The following is a 25,978-nucleotide window of genomic DNA, read 5'->3' as shown; positions in this document are numbered from 1 at the left end:
TGTAGATGGTGGACAAAAAAGTTAATTTACAATGAACAAGATTTCTTGCCTCGATGCAAAACCAACCCTCGGCGAGGGACTTGTTATATATAAACAGTTGGTCCGTTTAACAAATATCCCTTTACAAAATTTCTGCAGTCCTTCTCTGGACCCACTTTCTTATACAACTTCCAAAAATTGGTTTGTAGGAGCAAGACCTGTTTTCCAAACTCAACAATAACCAAATAGTAGTAACAACCCAGACGTTCCGTTCTGACGGCACCATGACCTCAAGAAGAGCATTTGTCGTTAAGGTACTCATTTATCCCTTCCGACAGCCGCATTCTTCAAACGCAGTGAGATCGTATCGCTGATCTTCGAGACACTGCGAGGATCTTGACACAAGTGCTATATTTGGCACTTCACAGGTGCCACGCCCCAGCTAACTATACGCGCCACCGCGAAACCTTGACAGCCCTTGCACAGTGAAACAGATTTCACGGGGAAATACACGCCCTTTGCCAACCTCCCAGGGCTCAGGAAATGGCTATTCCTGAGGACCCCTATGATGCCCCTAACGGGGGGCCTCTGCTGGATGTCCGCCGCCTTTTGCAGTTCGAAGAACCCCCGGCTTAGGAATATCGAAAGTGATGGAACGGGTCCCATAGATCTCGCGTTTTCCTAATCTCTCGCTTTCTCGTAACAGAAACAAAATTGAGTTCCCGCTGCCTCTTGGTCTCGCAGCCGATATACTTCATCGGTTGTCTTTACGTAGCATTTTTTCAGATTTATTGGACATGTTTGCGCCTGTTCCCTCTTTTTTTGCACGCAGTGGCACCTGCAGTGTTGACGACCGCGGCTTGTATGAACTTTACACTTTGAGTGCCGGTTCTCGACACCCAGAACCCTGTTTCTACCGGTGAGAAGCAAGTATATACACAGAAAAATGGATGCACGCTGTATTTATGGTGGTTGTCTCATCTCACTGTGCTGTAGCCGGTTTCTTTCTTGCTTTCGCGCGCGAGCACGCCGTCTTTGTGTAACACGATTAAGCACCGTGTGGTTATCCGTGCGGGCGGTGGGTTAGTGATGTGCCAAGGCCGCGTACCGTCGGGCGTTTCGAAGTGGTAGAGCTGCATTCCGAAGCAACAATCAAACCAGCAAATAAAATATGCCTTGCTTTGCTCACCAAACCTATCAAAGCTGTCTGTATGGAGGTGAGGCGAAAGAGACCGGGAGGAAACGAAGCTTTTAATCTTAAAAGCCCACGCCACAGAAGACCACACAGATAGCTCAGGACGTTGCCACTCCCAGAAATAGCGTGAATCGAATTAATTTCAGGGTCCGCCATCTGGAGCAGGATTCGCATGAGTGACCTCCAGGTCATTGGCAGGAAAAGCAGAACTAATCTTGTAGGCGGCGTCGGAGATTTCGTAGAGTAAGTCGCTGCAGCTGAAACAAAAATTTCATGTTTAGCCCAATTTTCTGCATATATACCAACAGAACTTTTGGATTTAGTGAACGAAAACCGGAGTTAGATATATCAAAAGGGCGTGACTTCACAAAATACACGTCACTTCGGTTTTTGATGAAAGGGGTGAGAGTTGGTTCCATACCACGTTGAAAAGTATAGCCCGCACTAAATTTGAGTTGTTTTTATTTTGAACTTCTGAAGGGGTGATAATAAATTTTTTGATCAAGCGTTCAAACGGAATGGCGGTTTCATAGCTTCCCGGTTTCAAAGCTTCTGTCCGGTTTTGAAAGGCTTCAAACTGGCGGGCAGCTGCGTCATCATGTAAATATTGTTAAGGGATCAGGCACTCGTTCATTGCAACATTTAGGAGATGTGTACTGTAAATAACTGGTACGAAGAGAAAATATTGTCGCATGCATAACGGAATAAAAAAACTTGTAGTAAATACAGTATAGCAGAAAAATTCTTAATACCGACGTTTCCATTTTTTTGCAATCATTTTTTCGCATGTTTATACGGGCCGGAGGACCAGGCATATCCCAAAGAGAATGGCCAGAATTTCGATTAACGGAACGACTCGAACAGTGACAGAAAGTGGAGAAAGCGCGGGAAAAGAATAAAAGATGTGATGCTTCTTTGTAATACGAAACCGACAAGCCCTGCTGTACTCAATTGTGTGCAATGATACACGTTATAAAAAGGACGATTCATTGTTCTGTCATTTTGTACGTAATCGAAAAACTGCTGTCACGAATTGGGACGAATTTGCTGTGCAAGCACTGTTGAGATTCACAAAAGTATTTCCTTTTGCGCGTAGGGTTAGTTTGAAAATTTTAAACAGAAAATCTGAGACCGGGCTGTGTCTCCTTTTGCATCACTTCTTGCTTTCTCATCCATATAGGCGATGAATTTTGCGCAGTGAGGCTTAATAAATCATAATGAGCAGGGCTCAAGGTAATTTACTTTTAGATGATTTCTGTTTCGTTTTGGGCAATACCATCGCAACTACATGCATAAAGGTGCGATATTTGCATTTAAAGTTCTCGCGGACTCCCGTTGCTACGGCATACTATTCACGTATCAGGCCAGAATATGGTCAAGGGCCCATAATCAAGTTTTCTTTCTGTGATGATCCTGAGGTCATCCCAGTACGCCCTGGCTATTTAGAGGGACAGATTTTCCACTGTCTTGTGTGAACATCACAAGGATGAGTTTTAGGTAGTTGAGAAATCGCCTCTGAACTCACTTTATCTTAAATGAACCCGTTTCAAGCTACCTGGGTTTAATTTGACACAGTTATACCATGTTGCTGGTTAATTCGTTATTACCCCAAAGTGTATGAGCATTTTAAGTTTGGTTACAGTAAAATAAAGCATTTATTCACCATGCCTAAAATCACCGATAGAAAATTTTATTATTATCATAAGTCCCTGCGGAATTTCTAAAATTGGATTTTGGAGCGATAGCAGGCTGAATACTTCGTTGAAGTATTCATGAATAAAAAAATAACTGTTTATATCAGTAAAAGACTGCGTTGTCCTGGTCACAATATTACAATTCTTTATGGCTAGATTTGAACAAATAATTAAAAAGACAAGAAAACAAATCAAGTGGTGGTGATGCCCTATCCAATTTCTTTCTGTTTCTATCAATGACGTCACATAATCTTCTTCGAGCAAACGGTGGCGACCGAACTAAGCCACCACGAAAAAACATGGCTGGGTGATTGTAGTGGGCCCTCTAGTTCCGTTTGATAGTATGACCTGGATGGCAACCTGCAGTTAACGCCCTGCGAATCAATGTGATATTTAAGTGACTAACTGCTGCCGATATTACTTCACTGCAGCGCGAAACGTGAAGGTCTTTCAGTATTTCTTGCAGTGTATTCAGTCAAAAAATGTCTTTTGTGGCGGAAATGAAGGAGAGTAAGGTATCAAAAGCTAGTACAGTGTGTTGTTGGGCTAGTTGGTACTGCATTTCAAGGGTAGAAAAACTGCGCGTAAAAGGCAAGATAATAAGGAAGGGACAGGAGGAGCGGCCGTCCTGTCCCCTTTTTATTGTGTTGTCTTTTCCACGCAGTTTTTGTACTCTTGAAATAGCAAAGGCTAGCAATTTGAAATGAAATTGAAGTTGTATTATGTCATCATGGCCCCTTAAACGAAATCTTGCGCTAGCCAAGAAGCCACATTCGTTTGTCAACCACAGCGCCTGAGAATGCTAAAAATCTGGACTTTAGGTTGGATCTTGGACTCTGATCCAGAGCTGCAACTGCATGCGGCGAACCTGACATGCATGTTTCATAATTACAAGGCAGTACACCTTAATCCAATTTAGAACAACAAAATTCATATGAACAAACAGGTGGAGGTCCACGATAATTCTTGGCGCCACTGAAAAAACTTCTGATAGAAACTTTCACCAATGTTTTGCGGTGCAATATTGGCACCCAGTTTTTCTTGAAACTTTAATTACCTTCGGTTCAAGGGAAGGATAAGGCAGTTTCTTGGTCATGGCATGATCTTCTCTAAGTGTAGCATTTGTCTTCCATGGTCCCATTTGGAATAATTTACATCTTTTTGCATACAATGCTACATAAAACCAAAGTACTCAGTGTTAAAAGAATGTATTTCAAATCTCGAATATTGAATAAGCGGTAACCCAAGGGCAATCCCCATGGCTCACAGAAGTTTTGATGGTAAAAAGTTTGCGTTATCTACCGCCTAGTGAATGTTTGAGTAGTTTGCAGAATGTGAAACACCCCACTGAAATTGACTTACTAGGAGTCAAACCTCTTACAATACGCACGTTACATCCTGCATGAATGCAGTGTTATGACCCTTTGCCGCGTAACCTGCTAGGGACGTCGTTATATACCATTTTGAAACATCTATACGGAGAACCGTGCGTTATATACTCAGAACACTAATCCCTATCGTGTACCTGCGAGTCCAACTGACGCCTTGGCACCGGTTGAACGCTCAATTTTCTGCAAAGATATGGGGGAAATATAATATTTTCTGTGGCGTTGGGGTGACTGCGCTAGGTAAACAAGCCTGCAGAGATACGAACGAGCCATAAGTCCAGTCTAAGCATTTATTTTTTTACTTTTTTCTCTCCAGAAGAACTAGGTGTAGGGCCGCTAGCAAAATATAGTTGGAGAACAGTCTGAAAGTCTAACCGATAATGTTTCCACAGCAGGGAGTTTTTTTAAATTATCGGTGTCCGACGAAAGTGAAGCGCAGAACAAACATTCCGCGGCCGTAACTCCGGAACGGCAACATTTATAACGTTTTGACTACGTTTGCGCCCAAGCCAAAGAAATCGTTCTGCTTATTCTTTGGTTTTTATTTTTGTTTATTTGGACACCCCGAGTAGGTTGTTCAAGGCCGTTGGATAGTTCAAACGAGCTCGCGACCTTTACCGGGATAACTAGTTGACCAGAAAAATTCGGATGGCCCTCCTTTGCGCTGCGTGAAGTCGTTGCGTGTAAACTGTGTGAACGAACCATAGCCGGTCGAAAGCGACAGCGGTGCCCCGTTTAAATCAGACCCCAGTAACAGGGAGTATGAAGAAGGAAAGCGCCGGAGAAACAAGACGGGGCTCAGAGAAGGCCGTGCGGATTTCGAACCGCGCCGCCCAAGACGAGGCGAGATAAGCCGGAACATCTTTACGACTTCGGTGGTGCGCAGGGAAACAGTTGGAGCCGCGAGGAGCACGGTTTCTATTCGCTCTCAATCACCTGGCCGCTGTGAAGCGAGCGTTTTTACAACCGTCGCAAGGAAGCTAGGATTCTAAAGAAATTTGTTAACAAAAGAAAGCGGAACGGCGCGTTGCAAATGGTAGCACGTAAGGTCAGTGCCACCTCTAGTAGGCGATGGGCACGTGGGGCTGTCTCTGCTTGAATCGAATTGTATTTTTAGTTCTCCAAACACGTGTAAAAGTTGTTCACACAGCCGTTGTGGGTGTAAAGGGGAGAAAAATCTGGTTTATACTGGGTTGACGAACCCCACAAGTAGCAAAAAACAAAACAAGAGCAGCAGTGGACAAATGTAAACATGGTAACTCCGTTTTGCTGCTAATGTGAACCGGCAGAAAAGAAATCAGTAAATTTATGGTCACCAAGCACAAACATAAATGGTCAGATTGAGTAAGAAGGTTTCAGTAGTCACATTGCATAATAAAACATTATGTATACACATGGCAAAGAACTAGCTAAACATACTCTGTAAACTATTTCAGAAGATTACATTACATGATGAAACTGGAAACATACACACAATAAAAACAACTAGTGAACATACTTTGCAAACAATAGAGAGAAATTTCAAACTATCTTCTGTTGTGTTAAGTGTGTTGATTGTATGAGGAAGAATGTATGGAAGCATTTGGAACACATGGTAAAGAACTAGCTAAACATGTTCTGTAAACTATTTCAGAAGATTACATTACATGATGAAACTGGAAACGTACACACAATAAAAACAACTAGTGAACATACTTTGCAAACAATAGAGAGGAATTTCAAACTATCTTCTGTTGTGTGAAGTGTGTTGACTGTATGAGGAAGAATGTATGGAAGCATTTGGAACCATATTTGTACCTGGTGTTGCGACATTCGTTTGCATGCCTTTTTATTCTTTTAGTCGTAGATGCGACCTACACAACACAAAATGTCGAAATTCGTAAGGTGATTCACCCGAGTTTTGCTATTCGTCGGGAAAATCAGTGGTATGATCAATAAAGCCCTGATTTACAATTGTACGTACAACCCAATTTTAAAGGTTTACCAAGCTCTGCCAAGGTTGTTTGTACTATTTCCTCATACCAAGTAAGCGTAAACTGAGTGGGAGCTTGAAAAGGCGTTATAGACCAATAATTTTGTTCTGCCCTCTGAGGCTCACTTCTTCCTAATGCACCGACGCCCTGCTGAATTTTTTCCCAGACTTGTTCGTTGGAAAGTTTTATTGAAATGAATACTGAGCGTTTAAGCTGTTGTTGAAATTTGAATTTCAATGTTATTGAGTAAAAAACCTAAATGAAAGACACAATTTACCCAGAGAGGGAAAAGCAGCCTTAGTTCGGAACCTTGAATAGACAGAGAATTTTCTAGGAATCACGTAGCAAATCTATATGGTGATCTGTTTGGGTTTTTAACAAGGTTTCTAACATCTCTAGCTGCGAAAATAAAGTTGTATTGCTTGAACAAATACTACATTTAGCGTTTTTACGCTTGCCGACTAACGGGTCTGCGTGTTTTTTTAAAATAAAAGTGAATCCAGTAAACTTTATTGAGGTTGAAATTTAAGGTATTTGTAGGAAAGACGGGTATTCCGCGTCAATTACGGCACATCGGTAAAACGTTTAATTAAAGCGGGAGAAACGCCTACGTGAAACTAGTGTAATTAATTTTTGAGAAAGATAAACAAATGGTTTTATGAGAGTCGGAAGGATCACTCGAATCGAATAGGTCAGTGCTTTGTTTAATGTGCCATAGTACTCTGGCCGCCATGAGCCGTACATCCTATTTTTCTAGCCGTTAGTTTTATTGGTTTAGGCTATGGTGAGCCACAGTTTCTTGCTCTTACTTGTTTGTTGTGCTTTCTTGTTCTTGATCGAGCGCGTCTGTATTCATTGCCCAGCCAAATTCATTGCCAAATTCATTGCCCAGCCCACCCACACAAACATCGCGCAACCTCGAGGATATTGCAAAAATTTGGGAGGATATTCCCAAATGCAAAAATTACTCCCATTCTCCAAGCTTTTAGCGTCGTGGATGAAATCGACCTTTTTGAACAATAAAAACTTGGAGCAAAAAAAAAAATGCTTCCGCAATGTCTTGTTCACGCAATTTACAATACGACGCCGATATTCCATTTTCTCACGTCCTTGGAGGTTGTTCGCTGGCTTCTTTGAGCAACAGATGGCGGACCAGATGCTGTCGCAGCGTTGTACTTCAGCCATCAACGCCAATGCTTTACTTGGTAATGGCTATGCGACATAGGCGTAAAAATATTGGGGATCGTTTGAATGCGCTTCAGCATGCAGTAGTCAGTCGAAAACACCCATCCCTCTCCCTCTGCTTCCTTGACGTTCAAAAGCGCGGTTTTTAAAAAATAAGAATAACAACCGGTACGAGCGTAACCCGAATCACCAGTCAAGTAAAATTCCTCGTCCAAAGTATCACAGTACGAGTTGCATTGTTTTTTCTTGCAGATTTCGAAATCAGTTTGTTAAGGTTCGTGAAGAGTTGGGTTGCAAAATAAGCGCACACAATTTACAACAACGAAAAAAAGGCGACGCTTGAAGAGAACTTTACGCATTTAACCAAACTGCATAAATGGCCTATTGGCTGGCTGCTAAACGCGTTAGCTGCTTCTATTGTCATATGACGTTGCGACGAAGAGAGCACGGAGCACACTCACGAGTTGAACGCATGTTAGAGGTCTGAAATGTCATTACGATAGAAGGTCTGCCATGCGACAGTAAAAAAAAAAAGAAGTTTAACAAACACTAATGTTCGGCGTCTATTCATCTGCAAGAGGAAATGCGAGCGCGTAGGGACCGTGCATTTTTTTTGGTTAGTTACATTCGGGCTCAGTATTACCTAGAATGCTCAGTATTATTCTCACCTTTATAAAGCGTACGTTTCGGGCCCGGGGCTCAAAATGAGGTACCAATTAAGTGCATAACGTGCTGATGCTGCAATGCATGTTTGGAACGAACCATTGTCTTTTTCACATTACCTACACCATACTACTCAGCGTTGCATGCAGATCACATCGAACGGGACTGCACGTTCCCGGTTCGTCTTTTCGGAACGCTCTCTTGTACTGGGATTTTAATGTTGAGATCGCGCACATTCTATTGCTTTGAGGCGTTAATCCTACCTCGCGGCTAATCTTAAGCTGCCCTTAATCCGTTGTCTCCGATGTTAGGCCTACTTTTGAGAACTCAGGGTAAACATGGTTTAACAGCCATTCATATACGACGCTGAAAAAAAGAAAGAAAGCTCGGGCGCTGGTCCTCACTGCTGCTCTAGCCAGATAATCTAATGTTATTTTGGCTGAGTTTACACTGCAACTACGGGCCACTCATTCATTGTTCACCAAAGCGTATCGCTTCAATCGTACGAGTGCACGATTTCTTTAGTTCTGTTATTAGAGGTAATTGCTAAGAACGATAGTGCCAATGATCGTGCTGGTGTGCCTTTAATATCTCCTTTCGAAAAAAAAAAAAACACTTTTCGGATCCAAAAGTAGACTCTCTATCTTATTTTTTCCTTATTACTCTGACAATTCGTGTCGCTGTGTATGCCCGCGCTTGTCCAAGATAAAGAATATTCGATGTTCGGTCACCGCTCCGTCCTGCACCTTTATCACAGGTGCAATTTTTCACGCCATTCATTCGAAACCAACACCATGCACTAGCCGGCCTATATCGACACCATCTTTCTCGCCAGACTTGTAAGGGAAGCGGCGAATAAAGGGGCAATGAAAAGACAGCGCAGTAGGACACCGACGATACAGAAAACAAGTATACAGGACGAGCGCTTGTCCCGTCTACTTGTTTTTCTTTCTCGTTCCACCCCACTGCAGCGTATTTTATTCAGCTATGAAATAACTCCTTGATCCGAGCATGACAATAATAGAATCTACGTATTTTAAACGGCAAAACTATAATATTGGCTGCACACGGACAAGATCAGCCGATCAGCAACTTTATGAGTTGCTCGGTCATGTTTTACACTTTGGCGACGCTTCGACCAACAAGCACTACAACAGAGCATCATTCACTGAGGTCCCACGGCGACCAGGGACTCGCCGTTCCTTGAAGTCTATTTGCCGCAGCTTTCAGGGTTCAGCGAACGAGACGTCTACTAAAAAAAAGCCTTTGCTTTAGGTCAGCGACCACACAACTGGGGGCGCTGTAAGCGTCCGGTGAAACAGCGGCAGCGGCAAAAAAACCAAACGGACGGCGCTTCTAAGAAAGCGTGGTGTCGTTTCTCCCTCAAGTTTCTTTATTTTTCTCCGCAAATGTGAACGGCTGCCATGGCTCAATGAGTGCTCGCCACAGCAGTGGGGGAAACAATGCTTTTGCAACAGTAGCATAGGACGGTGCGAGACGGGACATCCGTTCGGCACAATAGGTGTTTGAAGTAAACGCAAAAGTGGGGACGAAAGGCGCCTGGCAAAAAAAAAAGGAAGTCTCAGAAGCGGAGGACAACGAAGATTCGTTTTCGGTATCATTCACGCAAACGACCTATTCCAGTTTACTTGCTGCCCCTTTCCACCGGCAGCTGCCGGTAGTCATTAAAGGGTTCCGTCGATGCGGTTCCCTCCGGTCGTCGACTGGCGACGTTTTCGGCACGACCGCCCAGAAAGAACCGCATCGCTTGCCATAGCGAAGCCACGTAGTCTTTCCACCAGTGGGTTGCATGGCGTTGTATCTCTACTTCTTCCTCAGATTTGTTCCAGTCGTCAGCGGTAATTCTAACTAGGCTACGGAAATAACCTGTCTTTGTCGTCTGGCTTCTTCGAAGAGGGTCTTACGCGGGCCGTTTTTGGGGAAGAAAAGTTAGCGGGTAGGTGATGTCACGCGCATACTCCTACGTAATAAAAGCCATGATTACCACGGCTGGAGAAAATGAATGTTTTACCTAAACCATTTTCGCTGTTCCGTTTGCTTCAACCTGTGTACGTCCCGCTTTATTTAAAATCGTGGGGGAGGAAGTCGGCGGTAACTTGCCGTTTTCGCGTCAGAGCCCCGTTTTGAGCGAGATACAAAAGCTCAGGCCACTGGAACAAATGCCGTGAGGTCAGCCCTGCTAGGGAGAAGGCTTGCTACACCAGAGGGGGGTGACTAAAACGATGAGTGGTGAATATTAGACATTAGGGGTACAGCAGGAAGAAGACAAACAAGAAACGTTAACAACGAGAAAGAAGAGAATGCTGCTAGTAGAGTACGGACATAAAAATACAATTGAAAAGGAAATCGGTAATATAAACGCTGAAGCAAAATTCAAAGTGAAAGGCGCACAAAAATAGCAACAGCAACCCAAGCAAAATATATAGATGAACACCAGAGCGCGAAAGAGTACATATCATGAAAAACTTGAGCTGTGCATGATCTAGCGAGATTGGTCGTGTGTTCAATTATTGCAAGGGGAGAGTGGACAAATTTTTTCATTGCTCTAGCGACAATGAAAGCTTAGAATTTAAATAATGGTATAGCGCTCAAATCTCCTCAATTCCATTCAATAAAACACTAATGGTAGTTTTTAGATTTCTGTGCTTACACTGCAAACTCGTAAGTGTCGGTATATCATGCAACTCCAAAGTGAAGACGCTGCATAATTGGAAGGCAGAATTGGCTGGTGAGTCATGCCAGGAAAGAAAACATTATCGACCCCTCGGCCCACACGAAGTTGCTCTTCTCTAGAGCTCTTCTTGCTGTTAGAACTCGATGATCCTTCGTGGAGATCGTCCACCGTATCAGTGTACATGTGTCCAGGATTGAAGCAACAAACCGTCCAAGAAAGATACGTTGATAAGTGAGAATGTGGGGGGAAAATGAATGACGGAAATGGCAGGCGTTGACGTTGTGGAAAGGAGGGTAGACTACTTATAGCCAGATCGCTGTTGCTCCAGACTACTTAATTCTGCAAGTCGCAGTCTGGCCGGCCGGTGATGGGAGCTCGCAGGCACCGACGCGTGGCACGAACGTCACGCACATCTAGCATCGCGGTCAAGACCAATCTGTCATGGCCGTCGGAGTGCCATCTTCGTACAGTCTGACAGAACAAAAGGATTGCGAAGTGGATTCGGCGGTACCATGGTGCGAAAGCGCAACAGCTGAGGCCAACTTGCACAGGTCTAACTTCAAGGGCGACAATCGCTAGAAGGATGAGGCTGAGAATCACCGGAAGTTGGTCAGTAGCCTGAAATTAATACACTGGTATTACTTTACGCACCAATCTTTATGTCTGGAAAGCCACTGATCAAATCTGTACACTTGACTTAAACAGTCTCTCTTAGACTGCTGAATGCTTTAAAGTAGCAAGCGAAGAAATGTAACGAAAACTGGGCACCCATCTTAGCGAGTATCAAGGAACCGCAATAAAGTGTACGCGCAATCCGGGGGCACCAACCCATAAGGTTAAAGTGCATTGTTAGCAGAACTTTAGATGAATTTGAGATGCATAGAGAGATACGTCGCAATTCACTGGTAATGAAGAGCTAGCAGCAAATGAAACGCGAACTGGAAGCTTGGGAACCTCCTCAAATAATTTTGTAGTTTGACGTTCATGGAGGCAAAATGATGAATGGCTTTCATTACAGATATAATGCAAAGCAGATTCATTTCTACTTTATATCACATCCGCTTCAGTTGTCCAAATTGAATATTAACCGCTAAGTGGTACACTTAATATTTTTGTTTCATGCGTTACAAAACCTGCTTCGAACATATCCCCTTCGCAAAGCTCTCGTATAGGGCAAAATTGCACGCGAAGAGTTAGGTATAATTACCCATTTGGTTCATACAGAAACACGGCAGCGAAATGCAGAGAAAAAGATCGTTGTTTATGCTCTGCAACACGGCAAGTTTCGCGGTTGCGTTGCGAAATGTCTTCTACAATAAAACGCGCGCAAATATGGGATTTGTTTGAATGAGGTGCATCACCCAAGCGTCGAATCCTGTTTTAACACTGGATGCAAAAAACGTCGTTCACGGTTTTAATTAGTCAAGTGTTATTTAAACCACACTTAACTACAGTGTCTTATAGAGTACATAACATTAGTAAGATGTGAGTGCCACCGCGAGTACCTGACATGTAAATATAAAAATCCGGACCGACGTAACACAATGAACAACACTTGAACACTTACCTCAGCATAAATATTGTTTACTTTGGTCGCTCTTGGGAATCGCGCGTTAACCATTTTAACATCGCCCTGCGCTAAAACAGTAGCAGTGGCGTAGTTCCTAGTCGGGAGGTACCCTACTGTAGTAAGCACATATCTATACGAAATCACTATTCAGGCCGCAACACGGAATCCGGTCGTTGGGAGGAATGGGCTTTCCGTACACCCCGAACGAATGCAACCAACTTCGTCAATGAAATACACATTAGTACATGACGGTGTCCTTTGCGATACACTTTTAATTATCAGTGGTATGATTGTTTTCCGCAGAGTATGGTGAATACTGTAAACATAAGGTTAGATTACCCCAACCCCAACGTATAAATGAAACTGAGAAGCTCTTGACCAGTGGTCTTGTTGCCTAGTTTTGTTTAATTTCTGATCGTTAAAAATAATTTAGGGCTAAAATTTGGTGTGCAGTTAGCCATGTTTTTGAGGAGATTCTGTAAATGCAATGAGGAAGTATTTGGTGTGTGTACAATGTTGAAAAACGAGAGTTGGTCGCGTAGTAAGCCCCCTTGCCGTCGTTCCCATTTCTGTTCTGAGTATTGGTATAAGCAATAAGGAGACAGTGCCTCTTGGGATTCAATGTGCAGTGCTTTCTGGTAAAACCTAATGCCGTTTCAAAAGCCCTTTTGGTAATTTCCCCATACGACTCCGTGCAAGCAAGCTACGTATCCACGATGGGTGATAAATGTCCTCAGTTTCTGTCATTTGTAGAAGAAAAGTGAAGTCTCGATCTGGAGATCGCGTGATGGCGGTGTCTTCACTCTGGGGCTTATCGGTTGAAGAGCCATGGCTACGACCAGTTCTCCGTTTCGCGTGGTACGACGCCTGGGAAACTAAAGTAAATGGAAACAATTTGTTCGCGCTTGGTCGATGAAGCGGTAGCCTTGTTAAGGATGTTCGTGCAGAGATGGTTGCAAAGGCAGGCGAAATATACCGGCTCTTTCAAACGTCACAGCTTCACCGGCTTTGGTTCATGCGCGCAGAAGAACTGACACTTAAAAAAAACCGTCGTCGTTTTCAGTATTTCACCTGGGAAGAGATTTTGTCTATAAGTTCGTCATGGACAAGTTTGCTTTATATTAGCTGGGCTGCTGTACAAAACGTAGGAAGCATGAAAATGCACACACGAAACAGAATGTTTTTAATAGCGTTACTTTGTAAATGCATGGGTGTGTGCACTGAATAGAGTTATCAACCAGGGTACAAAGACACAAGACGAGCGCAAAAATATATATATTTCGGCGCTGTGCTTGTAATTTGCAGATGCCCTAAATTCAATCAGTTACCTTACCTTATACTTTTGTTTTAAATGTTTTTTTAATTACAATACACAAAGGAGAGTGCGTTACGAACAGTTTAGGGCTGAGCTTGCGAAGCTGCCGCTGCGGACGGCACTGGATGCGAGTATGCGGATGTTCTGAGAAATGTGTGTGCAGGCAGTACTTAGTCAATGTCGACTAATTAGTAGTGTGCAAAGCAGTTTCCAACTTCCTGCTGGAAAAGTCTCGAACTTCCTGCGCTAACCGTTGTTGTGGATTGCACGCACGGAAGTTTTGTATATATCGTTTCTAGGCTTAAAACAAACCTTAAGAAATTGTACGCAATATTTACGCATGTTTGGTTCTTCACGGTCTTAATATTTTCCCACATAGCCGCTTTACCTCTGGGCTAGGCGCTACAGCCACGTTCAGCCCATTTGACCTCTCAGTATGGAGAATTAGTGTTTGGTGGCTTATGTGCTACGCTATCATTGAAGAGTTAATGCTGGGGACCGACGTTGAATGCTGACTACTCAATTTTTTCACATACATTCTAAACTAAGCCCTTGGAATATTTGTATATATCTTCTCTAGGCTTAAAACAAACCTTAAGCAATATTACGCAATGTTTACCTATGTTTGGCTCTCCCTGGTCTTCATATTTCCCCACATAGTTACTTAACTTCTGGGCTAGGGGGTACAGCCACGTTCAGCCCATTGGACCTCTGAGTACGGACAATGGTTGTTGGAGGAATGCTGCATAATATAGTGTCTGCTGGTTTATGTGCTACGGTATCCTTTAAGTGTAATGCTGCTGGCCGAGATTTTCAAATGTTGGGTACTCATTTTTTGCACATACATTCTGAATAAAGTCCTGTGGGCCAGTGTCCCCATAAATCGATGGATGAACCAATCCATGTAGACGACAATAGAACTTCAATAAATGAGGATGTCGAGCATACAATCTTATCGAATGCTTGCTCTGAGCTTTGACATCATGCAATGTAAGCATGACGTTATGCAGGGCCAAGTGTCAAAGGCAAGATAAGATCCTTGCATAAAATGGTGCGCACTTTCCTTGTTGTTTGTTTATTGTTAAAACGCAATACAGGAGGACGTCCAGAAGTTCCAAAGAACTGTCCGGGGTACCTCCCATGAAAAGATATCAAACACCGTTACATTTGAAAGGAGCGACAATTATACATTACTGAATAAAACGACCTGATTAGTACGAAAAACACTTCATAGACAAATAAGTTTAGACATTGCACAAGAATGATACATTACATGAAAATTTAAACAATACCGTCATTAATTCAAAAGTTAACTCTCAACTTAAAGCTGAGGCAAAAAAACTGCGTACAAACAAAAGAAGAATAATGAGGCAATGGCGAATAACTCAGAAACTAAGAAAACATAATATTTGAGGAATCCTGCGAAGTTATCCATCCGTCTGTAATAAGAGTGTAATGAAATATGGCTTCACCCTTCTACTGAACTGTGTTGACGTGCGAGAGAATCTTATATGGTCAGGGAGGTGGTTCCATATTGAAATACCCATGAACTAAGCCGTAAATTGACCATAGTTTATTTTGGCTTTGGGTAGTAAATAAAGAATTGGTTTTTTTTGGAAAACCGCGTGTTATTGTAATTAAGCAGAGGAGTGGCTGTTAGGCTGTCAATAAAATTTTCCTGGGCATGACCACGGTAAATCACTGTGGTTAAGATTTGCTGAAAAATGCATATCAGAGGCAAAATATTTGAGCTGTGAAAAATCGGTTTCGCGTGAATTTGCCATGTTGACAGCATGTATTCGCCACTCAAGTGCATTGCGGTGAAGCTGAACCACGAGAATAGATTGCCTACGAGTGTATGACCTGTAAATCAACAAAACAAAACGTTGGCCAAAGCTCAATTCCTCAATAACCGCTGGAACACTTGCAACTTCTCGCAGGTGCAAGACGTCACACCTCTGGTCCCTGGCTCTCTTTGTCGCGCTACCGCTAGTCCTCTGCAGACCTGCGACGGCCAGCTTCCTCAGTCCCCGAAGTAGCAGTGGGAGCAGCGTAGTGTCCAGTTCCGGAGCCCTAGCTGCAACGTCTTTCCTGCGCTCCCTGTGGAAGAGGGCGTCCATGCGAGCGTCAATGCGCAACTCCATGCGTGACTCGCCCATCTACTACGTGAGCACCTTCGTGCGGAACAAGTCGCCGGCGCAGGAGCAGGCGCAGGCGGCGCTATTGTCGCCCCTCTTCAAGATTCCCATCGAGTTCATGTCCAACGCGAGGCCGCTGGACGTAAGTACACATCCCAACCTTTGTTTGCGTTGTGGTTACCACCGGGTGAAACAAGCAGCAACCAGACACAGAAGGTCCTCCTTCCTAGTTAATAGGTGTTGACTGCTTTGCGTTTTCGTACGCTGAGCAATAAACGTCTATAAGGAACTGCACGAGGCTGAGCCGATATACCAAGTTATAATGCCATTTTGTATTTGTCCATATTGGTGTTGTTTTCATGAGTATACTGCAATAAATACTAAGAGTTTCGCAAAGATACAAGCTTAGAAGAATTTTTGGTGCACCGAGTTTACATTCAATGTGTGGTTGAAAATACTTAATTCATACGTATCAGCAGGAGAGCGCTGTACCATAAAGGCACTACCATTTTCCTACGAACCGATCTTAGAGCTAGTGTTGCAGAGTCTAATCTATGCGTCAGTATCGGTTGAGGTCAGTGGATGATATTGTTTTCAAAATTTAGCCTAATAACTGCGGCGGGAAAATCACCTAAAGTAAACAATTCTATCCATCTTTATGGTGGAGGATCCTTGTGCGGCTACTAGGTTGTTGTGTATTACGTAAGGTATTACGTATGATATCGTATGGCTACATCATATCATATCATAGGGTATCATATATGTATCATATTATAAAGTACCGTTCGTATCATGTCATATTCGTATCATATCGTAAGGCATCATATGGCTAACGGATGGGGACGCATGGAAACAGGAAATGTTAGAAGCCTAGGTAATGTTCGTTTTTCCCACTCAACGTTGTATCTAGTCATCAACTATCAACTACCCCAGCAAGTGGCATGATTGAACCAAGAGCCTTTCCCTCAGCTGTAACGTCATCAATAAATGCAGTTTTACCCGTTAGACACTGGTGGTGGGGAAACAGTCAGCCAATTATAGCGGCAAAGCTTTTTAACCGGCAAAACTTTATACCGGCTTTTTAAACGTAAGTTGTAGAGTAGGCTACTGAGAGAAATGTTTAGCTATTTGCAATTTTTGTGCGGCCATTTACAATGTCTGCCCTTTTCACTTTTCAGAGCGTGAACATTACTTCGCTCATTTGGCGAAACATGGTAGCAGCCGCAGAATACTTGATGTCAAAATTCCGATCGGCTGTGTACGCGGAAGTGCTCCGCGTACGGCAGGGGAAAGACGGGAGCGAATTGGTGACTGCCCGATATTAGGCCCAACGTCACGATTTGAACGCTAAATTCATCAACCCTTACGCGGAGCTTGACGCACAATAAGCTTCATGTAGTATGGCATACCGTTAGGCCAAAGACACAGACACTTAGCATTAGGCCTGAACACAGGGCCAACAACAGTTCTCGGCCAAAGCTCTTAGTAGCTGGGAGAAGGAAAAGACTCAAAGGGGAAGCACAGAGCCACCAAATAAGCTACGCTTAAGAGTAACGACCCTGACGCACGGCGGCAGCCATTTTGCTTCCTGACGCTGGTGTGGCCAGCTTTATGCACACTATTGCGGCTGACATTGACGGGTGGTATTGGTCTGGGCGCCGCTTGGCAACCATGACAGCTGTATTTACTTTTCGAAGATTTAGAGACAGCGCGCTGGTGCGATAGGGTCAAGCTCGGTTACGCTAGCGTAGCTTATTTAGTGGCTCTAGGTTACGCTGAGCCACTGTTGTTCTTTCCCAGAGGGAAGCGATGCAGGCGTTTTCGACCTTCCCACCGGTTGAAACAGCTTAGTATAGAGCAGCACGGCATCACTACTCTGTCTGGGGGCTTGAAAACTCACTCTCAACGTGTCATACAGCCGCACTGCGCTCCGAAAATCCCAACTTATTGAAGTGCGCGCACGTGGCAACAAAGAGGCACCAAAATGTCAGCGCCCATGGGTCTTCCCGTGGTAAACAAATGTCACGTGACGCGGTTCGACCAATGGCCGCTGTCGGCGGCATAGAACAATGACATAAATGAGTGCCGATACTCTGAAACCTCATCTAGTGGCCCTAATAGAGCCACAAATAAGCTACGCTCATCTAGTGGCTCTAGGTAAGCAGCAAGGACGAGATTTGGTGAAGCCAATTCATTTTTCCCGCTTTCCAATGTTCATGCACCATGTACTGTAAGCTTTTGTTACTGTGGAACTTGTAACGATGCCACGTGGTCCTGGATCGTCGCCTGCTCTGTTCGTATTTTGGAGTCATAGTATCGTTTTCAAAGAGGATTTTCCTAATTTCTATCGCAAATGTCAGCAAACATTTATTTTCAAATCAGCGAACACTGCGAGTTCCAGTTGAGCATTGATGTTTTCCTCAAGTATGCCTACTGTTTTCATTTTGCTTAACTTTACTAGTATTAACTGTTTTCCAGATATTTAGTTTGGGAAAGTTTTGTCTATATAAACCTATTGTTCAAGCATTATTTTAACTTTTGACCGCGAGGTACGGACAGACATACAGACAGGCAGACATACAGACAGACCAAAATTTTCTGCTTCAAGTAGCCCAAGCAAGGCCCCCGTCCTTAAAAATTAAGGTTACCTAACGTAATCCTGAATAAGGGCAGGTTGATTGATTACAAGGTTGATTGGCGAAGGCTTTTATTCACAGTAACGGACCAAGGAAAGAAAACACTAAAAAAGGGGTTAAAGAAACAGGTGATAATAAAAAGGTCGAAAGAGGCTGTTTTGTCGCCCTGCATACTCTGCGGCAGCATGCACTCCGCAACATTAAACTCGGCAGGACAAAACCTAGCGACAAAAAATTCGGCGTCATACCTCGCCGAAACAACTGCACGAGAAGTGATGCTTATGCACTCTCACATCATAAAAACGTTAGGGGCCCTCCCATTCTTTTTTACTGCTTGATGTAGAGCTTTATAATAAACCGAGAATTATTTCGAACGTTGCGCAGAATACTGTAAATAACATTACACTTGGATTTTATTTTTGCAAAAATGGATTATAATTTGTAACTCCAACAGCCGTAATTTCAGTTAAGTAAGTTTGAAATGTCGATATTCTGATGCGCTATTGCGTATTAAAGTAGCAAAAAATAAAAATAAAGTAGTGTTGCATGATACCTCCACCATTCTGGACTCTCATAGTTCATGTCGAGCCACCGGACCACTCGTTGTTTGACCGAAAGCCCGGTTTACCTAGCAGAGTGCCGGCTTTGTTTCGCCGTTATTACAGGGTCCTGCACAGATCACTTCTCTTCCGTCTATCCGTCTCTGCCGCGCATAATACCCAAATCGAACAGTGCAGCGTCTGTCCTCGACGGCGTGTAGTACGATTGGTTAGCGCGTTAGCTGTAATCGCGAGAAGCTGCGCGGGCGTCAGTGATTACCACGTCGTCTGCTGCTGTCGTCTGCTCTGAAACCCGTTCCTGCACTGTCCTGGGTGTAGCGTACGCTGGACACCTTCTAGACGACAATGCCTTCGCACACTGGCGTCATAGTACTGCCAACAAAAGAACCCTTCATTCTTCATATTACCCAATATGAACGAAAACACCAGGCAGCTATGAACAAGCATTTCAAAGAAGTATACGAAGCGGCCAGAAGCCATAGTCGCAGGCCTTGTATAACCTAGGGGGTGCTTCTCCGCAGTGGCGCACCCTGAGCTTTCCAGGCCGGCTTATACCTGTGACCGCCTCCCTGTGTTTATAGTTGGCGGGCTCTGTTCACGTCCTCTCTGTTGTCTTCCGCTGTCGGCAACCGTGAGACGACTGATTGCGGAGATCCCCACGAGACGGAGGCGGCCGCTGCTTGTCTGCACCTTTATTTCGTTTCCGCCATGTTCTGCCACTGGTCCTCCGTCTGTGCTGACGCTGCCGTTCCCGGATGGAGATCGAATAGAGTGCGCTTGTCAGAGGAGTGGTCCAAATGAGAAATGGGGTTGCGTGCTTGCATGTGATATGTGATTCCCCATACAAGGCGATGCTTATATATATATATATATATATATATATATATATATATATATATATATATATATATATATATATATATATATCAGGGTGCCGAACCGAAAAAAATACCGGTTCGGTTACGGTTCGGGTTCGGGTGAAATAATTTCGTTCCGGTTCAGTTCCGGTTCGACAAAATCACGTACCGAACCGGTTCGCGAACCGGTTCGGGAGCTTGAACCGGTTCGCGAACCGGTTCGATTAGTTGAATTATCACTAAAATTATAAAAAAAAACATTTACTAGTTTAAAACGACCGTCAAATCAAAACACAAACTGACATTCAAAATGGTGCTGCTCCCCAAGGGCAGTGGCGCAATTGCAAAGGAAACTTTAAACAATTAGGAGATATTAGAAAAACACATGAAGTGGCGACGATTTACCACCTTCTTTATCGCTCAGACTTTCTGTTGTCCTAGCAACTATTCATAAAGCCAACGCCAAGAGATATGATGGTGGGATATATTTTCTGTCCTTTCCTTTTTTGTTGAAATCGCAATTGTCGCTATGCAATCGCCCATCACGCTAACCTTGAGGCCTTAAATTTAATCCTGCGTACGGGCGTGTTCAAATACCAGCGCTTAATAACAATGGCGCACATTTTTTATATTTGTAACAAAACAGAAAAATTCTACAACAGGCACATAAATACTACCAATGAATTAGATTATTTGGTAACCCTGAATAATTTGTTAGCTGTCACCTTATCGAATGTGTTAGCCACACTTTTGTTAAAAGTAAGCTTTAGTTACGCTCAGTCACTGCATTATTGCTCTGACCACTGCAATTCCTTTTGCGATACCGAAAGTGTGCATTACAATCAGTATGTCATCGTACCGCCTGAACCCCTACCATCGTTCCGTGTGCTACATTGCGGAATCTTATAACAGATAATGCGGTTACAAAATGAAAGGGAAATTTGACACGTGGAGCATGAGATGGGACTTTTTGGGTAGACGCTCTTTAATTCGTCCACAGCAGTACTCCCCTCCGGAACGAGTAGCAGTAGAAGCAATGTAGCGAGTTGGGCAAACGGCTTAGCAAACAGCTTAGCCACTGAGCAGCTCCTGCGGTCACACTTGTCAAGTATTAATAATTTGCAGGTGTCGGACCTTTTCAACAAATTATGAAATGCAAAAAGTTTGCACACATCGGGTGTGAGCTTTCGCTGTTGCGCAGTGGAGCACTCCTGCAGCCTGATTTCTCCAATGAAGTCGCAGCTAGGGAAGGGCAAAGTCGTTTTATATCACCTGCAAGCTGCCGAGAATGACATTTCGTTTGGTCAGCTTGCACTACGCTCGCGCCTCCAGCAGCAACAGACCAATGCTACATTGGTGCTCATTCATTTCCCCCGTTGTTACATAAAGCGTGATAGTGTTCAATTGTCTGGAGGGGAAAGTGTGCGAGCAAGTACGAAGTTGATGGTACGGGAAAGAAAAAAAGGCCTGAGTTGCATTGACTGTGCAATATCAACAACAGAGGGTCGAACCGTTTCGGCATGAACCGGTAACCGTTATTTCTTTTTCCGGTTCAGTTCCGGTTCGGGTTCAGCGTGCTCAAAAAATAACGGTTCGGGTTCGGGTTCAGTTCCGGAAAAAATACCGGTTCGGTTCCGGTTTTCGGTTCGGTTCGGTTCCGGTTCGACACCCTGATATATATATATATATATATAGTAAAAAGGGGCGCAAAATAAAAAACATAACAAGTTTACTTCGAAAACATAACTTTACATCGACGTTTCGGGCGGGGACCGTCCTTTATCAAGTCTTGATAAAGGACGGTCCCCGTCCTTTATCACGGTCTCCGACGTTTCGGACGGGGACCGGCCTTTATTAACTCTTGATAAAGGACGGTCCCCGTCCGAAACGTCGATGTAAAGTTATGTTTTCGAAGTAAACTTATGTTTTTATTGCGCCCCTTTTTACTATTTAACCTTCACTAGCCTAACCGTTTATCTTATATATATATATATATATATATATATATATATATATATATATATTGGTTTATAGTACGAAAAGTGTTAGGAAGTGAAGTTGAAGAACAGACGGCATGTCGATAGCACCGTTGCTTTTTGTGCGCCTACTTAACTGCATTCCTTTGAGAGTACGCCGGGTAGTATTACAATGTTAAAAGTACAACCTTAACGCCCCAATGGACTCCTTCCAAACAGCAGCCGAATCTCTACTGTTTCAAGTCACTTTTAAAGTTAAGAAAACTTCACTTTTAGCGCACTTTTACTTTTAAGTGTACTTTAGGTTACTGTTAGTGTACTTTTAGTGTACTTTTAGTGCCGAAACACTACTAGCCTACCAACTTACATTTCGCCTGTCTGTAGCCCTTCTGAGCTAGCTGAGTATGTGTTGCTATGGAAACCAAAACAAGCCTTGCAAGGAATGTTATATCTCCCAGGGCTTCAAATTTTGATATGACTGCTTGCACTTACCAAGAAATGTTTTTGCAGCAATGCTTGTTTGGACAACAGTGCAGACGTATTGAAACTGCTCGGTGTAATCTTGGTTGTAAGCTTGCATGCCCCGCTGAACGCTTCACTGAAGCCTAGTCATTAACAAAAAAAATTGACAGCACTTTTGCAACAAAACATAAGTGTTGTAACGGCATCGCTACTCCAAAGCAATCAGTTAACCACCGCTCTAACAATGGCTTAGAAAGACGTAACTTGGAGCAAGAAAATGTGCAAACTTTCCAAAATACACGATATTTACTGATTGTAGGGTTTAACGCGCCGACGCAACGCAGGCGATGAGTCGCACCGTAGTGGAGGGCTCCGGATTAATTTTGACCACCTGGGGATCTTTAACGTGCGCCGAAATCTCGAACACACGGGCGTTTTTGCTTTTCGCCTTCATCAGAAAAGCGGCCGCCGCAGCCGGGAATCAAACCCGCGACCTCGTGCACAGCAGCAGAACGCCTTAGCCGCTGAGCCACCGCGGCGGGTCAAAATACACGATATGTTTCGCTCGATGCAAGTTCCCCGTGGCTGGCACTTCCAAAATCTCTGTCATTTTTTGGTGGATTAGTTTTACAGCAGCTTAGTTTGAAGTTACTTTTTCTCCTACACGTGGACACGAGAAAGGCGGTTCTCGAAAAAACCCCTGGTTGAATGTTGGAACAACCTTTGCGCACATTTATTCCAATCTTATTCAGAAAACAATGTAATATCAATAAAATCATATAGCCTAACATTTTTTTCGATGCAGAAACAGTAGACATTTATCGCTTCATAACGTCTGTTCTTCCCACCATCATTTGCTGTTTTCTTCCCCGATTCCAACTTTCTGCTAGAAAATTTGAACGCATGACATGCCTTGACTTCGTAACGAACGCTACGTTTGAGGAGGCACTTGACTTTGAAACGAAGGCTATGTTAGAGGAGGCACTAACCTTAATTTTCGAATAAAGACCATGTTCGAGGAGACAGACGTTATTTCTCGAACTGTCCCTTTTGAATGCGCATCTACTCCCTAAAAAGGGAACATGTATTCGTCACACTCTTTATTTACCTGTGGAGCATTGATTTTTTATTCTTTAAATGAAAGTTCAGTGTATAGTTCTTTTATTAGTCGGTGTTTGTATTTTGAATAACATTGTAATTCTCAACGCTTCCCCCCATGGGAAGCGTCTCTTGTGTTGTCGTAGCGTTGAGGCATGCTTTCTTGGAGAGGGCTACGCCTTAATCGCGGAGTGCATCAGCCTTCTCCTCGCGCAGACCGATGCCTCTGGCACGTTGAATGTAAGCCATTTTAGTTCTAAAAAAAGGGGCCTTGAGGCCGCCGATTGTGCTTCTGTAGAAGATATCAGAACCCCTGAGCTAATATACACGTAGATATAGCCCTTTTTCACGCATGCCAAAATTGAGTTTAACAAAATTTGCTGCAACTCGACAGATGCAAGTGTACTAGCGACTTGTTTGGTGTCGGCCCTGACTGTGATCGGAAACTCGAGGAAAGGAACCTTAAAAGACCCCTGTCGAAAAATGCCGGTTAGCTTTACACAAAAGACGGCTTTGTCTGCATAGCAATTATGTCAATTTGTGGTGTCCCAGGAATTTGTTTGGGCGATTGGCCGCCAACGACCAAAGCAACGCCAAGAAACAAGATGGCGCAATCATAGTGGTGTCTGCGGTTTAATTTGAAGGGGCCACTTCAATGCTAACATGGGGTTAACATATTCATAACTTTGTTTTCACTTAAGTTGCCCTATTACGTAACGGCTGACGTATTGCAGCCGAAATCTTAAAGAACACGGTATGCGTTCGCTTTCTTGCTGAAAACCAGATAAGTGAGGTTCTTAATGAGTCACGTAAACCTAGCCTTTTCTGATAAAGCAAGGTTGTATTTTCTTTTCGTGGTCCCTTGAATTGAGCATTATTATGATGTGATTCGAAGAACTGACGACCAAGGCATCATCAGAGTAACGCGCTAACTAGAAAGACAACGGGCTAGAAGATGGACATAGATTGTTAACTCGATGGAGAGATGACACCACGAAATTCGGACGAAAAGAATTAACTGTCACCGCAAGACAGGAAGGGCTAGAGGAGCATAGAAGAAGACTTCGTCCGGGCGGGGATGATGGTGGTGATGACGATGATGATAGCTATAACCGAAGCGAATAGAGGTTCCTTTCGAAAGCATTAAAAGGGCGCGTTTTATCATACTTTTTTTTCGTTACGGAATGCAAAGAAGACGAAATATATTGTGACCTTTTTAATAAACATTCCTGGTCCTAAATCCGGCTAGCCTGAAATGCAAGGTCTAAATTTAGTGCCTCTTTTATTGCCTTACGACTGCTGTAGAGACGTAGTAAGGTAATAGCCAAAATAGCCTAAGTGCATAAATGGCTGGGTGTCTTGAAATTACTGGTGGGCAGACGTAGGAGGCAATAGCGTAAAATGATGTGACAGCCCTCCTGTAGAGCGTGTGCGGGCTAGTATGATTTAATTGAGCTTCCAAAATGGCGTGACGCAAATTCCAGCTCCTGTGGTGTTTAAATAAAATTGTCAGATATATGTTTTATTCTGTCCCCATTCCAATTTTTTTATTAGTTTCAGCTCTGGCGTTGCTCCTTCTCTAATGCAATATATTTTGTGGACTGTGCGGTGTTTCAGGGGCGTTGGTGCTAATGATTTGTTTTATTGCTTCTTTTGTCCACTACGCAGTTTTTTTCTTTTTTTAGTTACGCAGAGTGTAGTTCAATGTCATTTCTTTTTCTTTTATTTTTTATTTCTTTTTGTTCCTACGCAAAGCGCAGAAGCATGTGAAGTTTTTCTTTTTTTTTCCACTACGCAGACCGTATTACAATGTCAAACTTTGCCCTCTATTGTAAATCGCTGTCGCTGCCAGCTGTAAGGGTGGTGGGAGCTTCGTCAAGCGATTTCTGTTTTTTTTTCGCTTTTACTCCCACCACCTCCATCACTTGTATTGGTGGAAATAATGACTATTATTATTATTATTAATCCGGCCGAATCGGGGAAGATTGTTTCAGTTGTGCTATCACGTGGTTATGTGATCAGCGTCGTAGGAGCCACAAGTTTACAGTGCCAGGAAAGGCTCAATGATGCATTTGCACCCAAGGAATAAAACCGTTTTCAGGGAGCAAATGCACGTAAGTAATGCTTATAGATGCATCGTTCTCAGCTAACGTGGAAACAACCCGAAAGACGACCTTATATTTGATCTTCACTCGTGAACAATAAGGGTAACATATAAGCAACATAAGCAACACGGCACGTTCTCTGTCCTTGCTCGTTTGGCCTCCTGAGCGCGGCAAAAAAGTTTCCTCAGGATCATCATCATGACCTTTCAGTGACAAACATAATCTAAATACGACGAACACCATTCACACATCCACAGTCAGTGAAAGACAAAATACGTACCACGAACGTGTGTTTGTAGCTTTCCCACGCGCGTAAACTAAAAAGTTTTAATAAGGAATACCTCTTCGCCCCGTTGTTTAAAAAGTTGGTGCTCGTTGTCCACAGCAAGTATAGGCAAAGGCTCCATCCAGATGTTACCGGGCCATCACCGTCTCATTGCAACGTAGCAAAAGCAGCGTCTCTCGCTGGCCGAAAGACCCGGTCTTCGC

General features: G+C 43.5%; 1 protein-coding gene across 1 annotated transcript in view; it reads left to right on the top strand.

Annotated features, from left to right (window-relative positions):
• LOC144138194 (uncharacterized) overlaps window positions 1-25,978 on the top strand; it is a 64,173-nt gene that overhangs the window by 21,405 nt on the left and 16,790 nt on the right. The window contains exon 2 of the mRNA XM_077670370.1: window positions 15,598-15,937. Within this exon, the coding sequence (XP_077526496.1) occupies window positions 15,598-15,937 (340 nt within the window). The remainder of the gene's footprint in view (window positions 1-15,597; window positions 15,938-25,978) is intronic.

Source organism: Haemaphysalis longicornis, unplaced genomic scaffold (genome assembly GCF_048455015.1).
Source record: "Haemaphysalis longicornis isolate Haplotype H1 unplaced genomic scaffold, Haemaphysalis longicornis Haplotype H1 scaffold_5, whole genome shotgun sequence".
Lineage (NCBI taxonomy): Eukaryota > Metazoa > Arthropoda > Arachnida > Ixodida > Ixodidae > Haemaphysalis > Haemaphysalis longicornis.
This window is presented reverse-complemented; position numbering and strand designations above follow the sequence as displayed.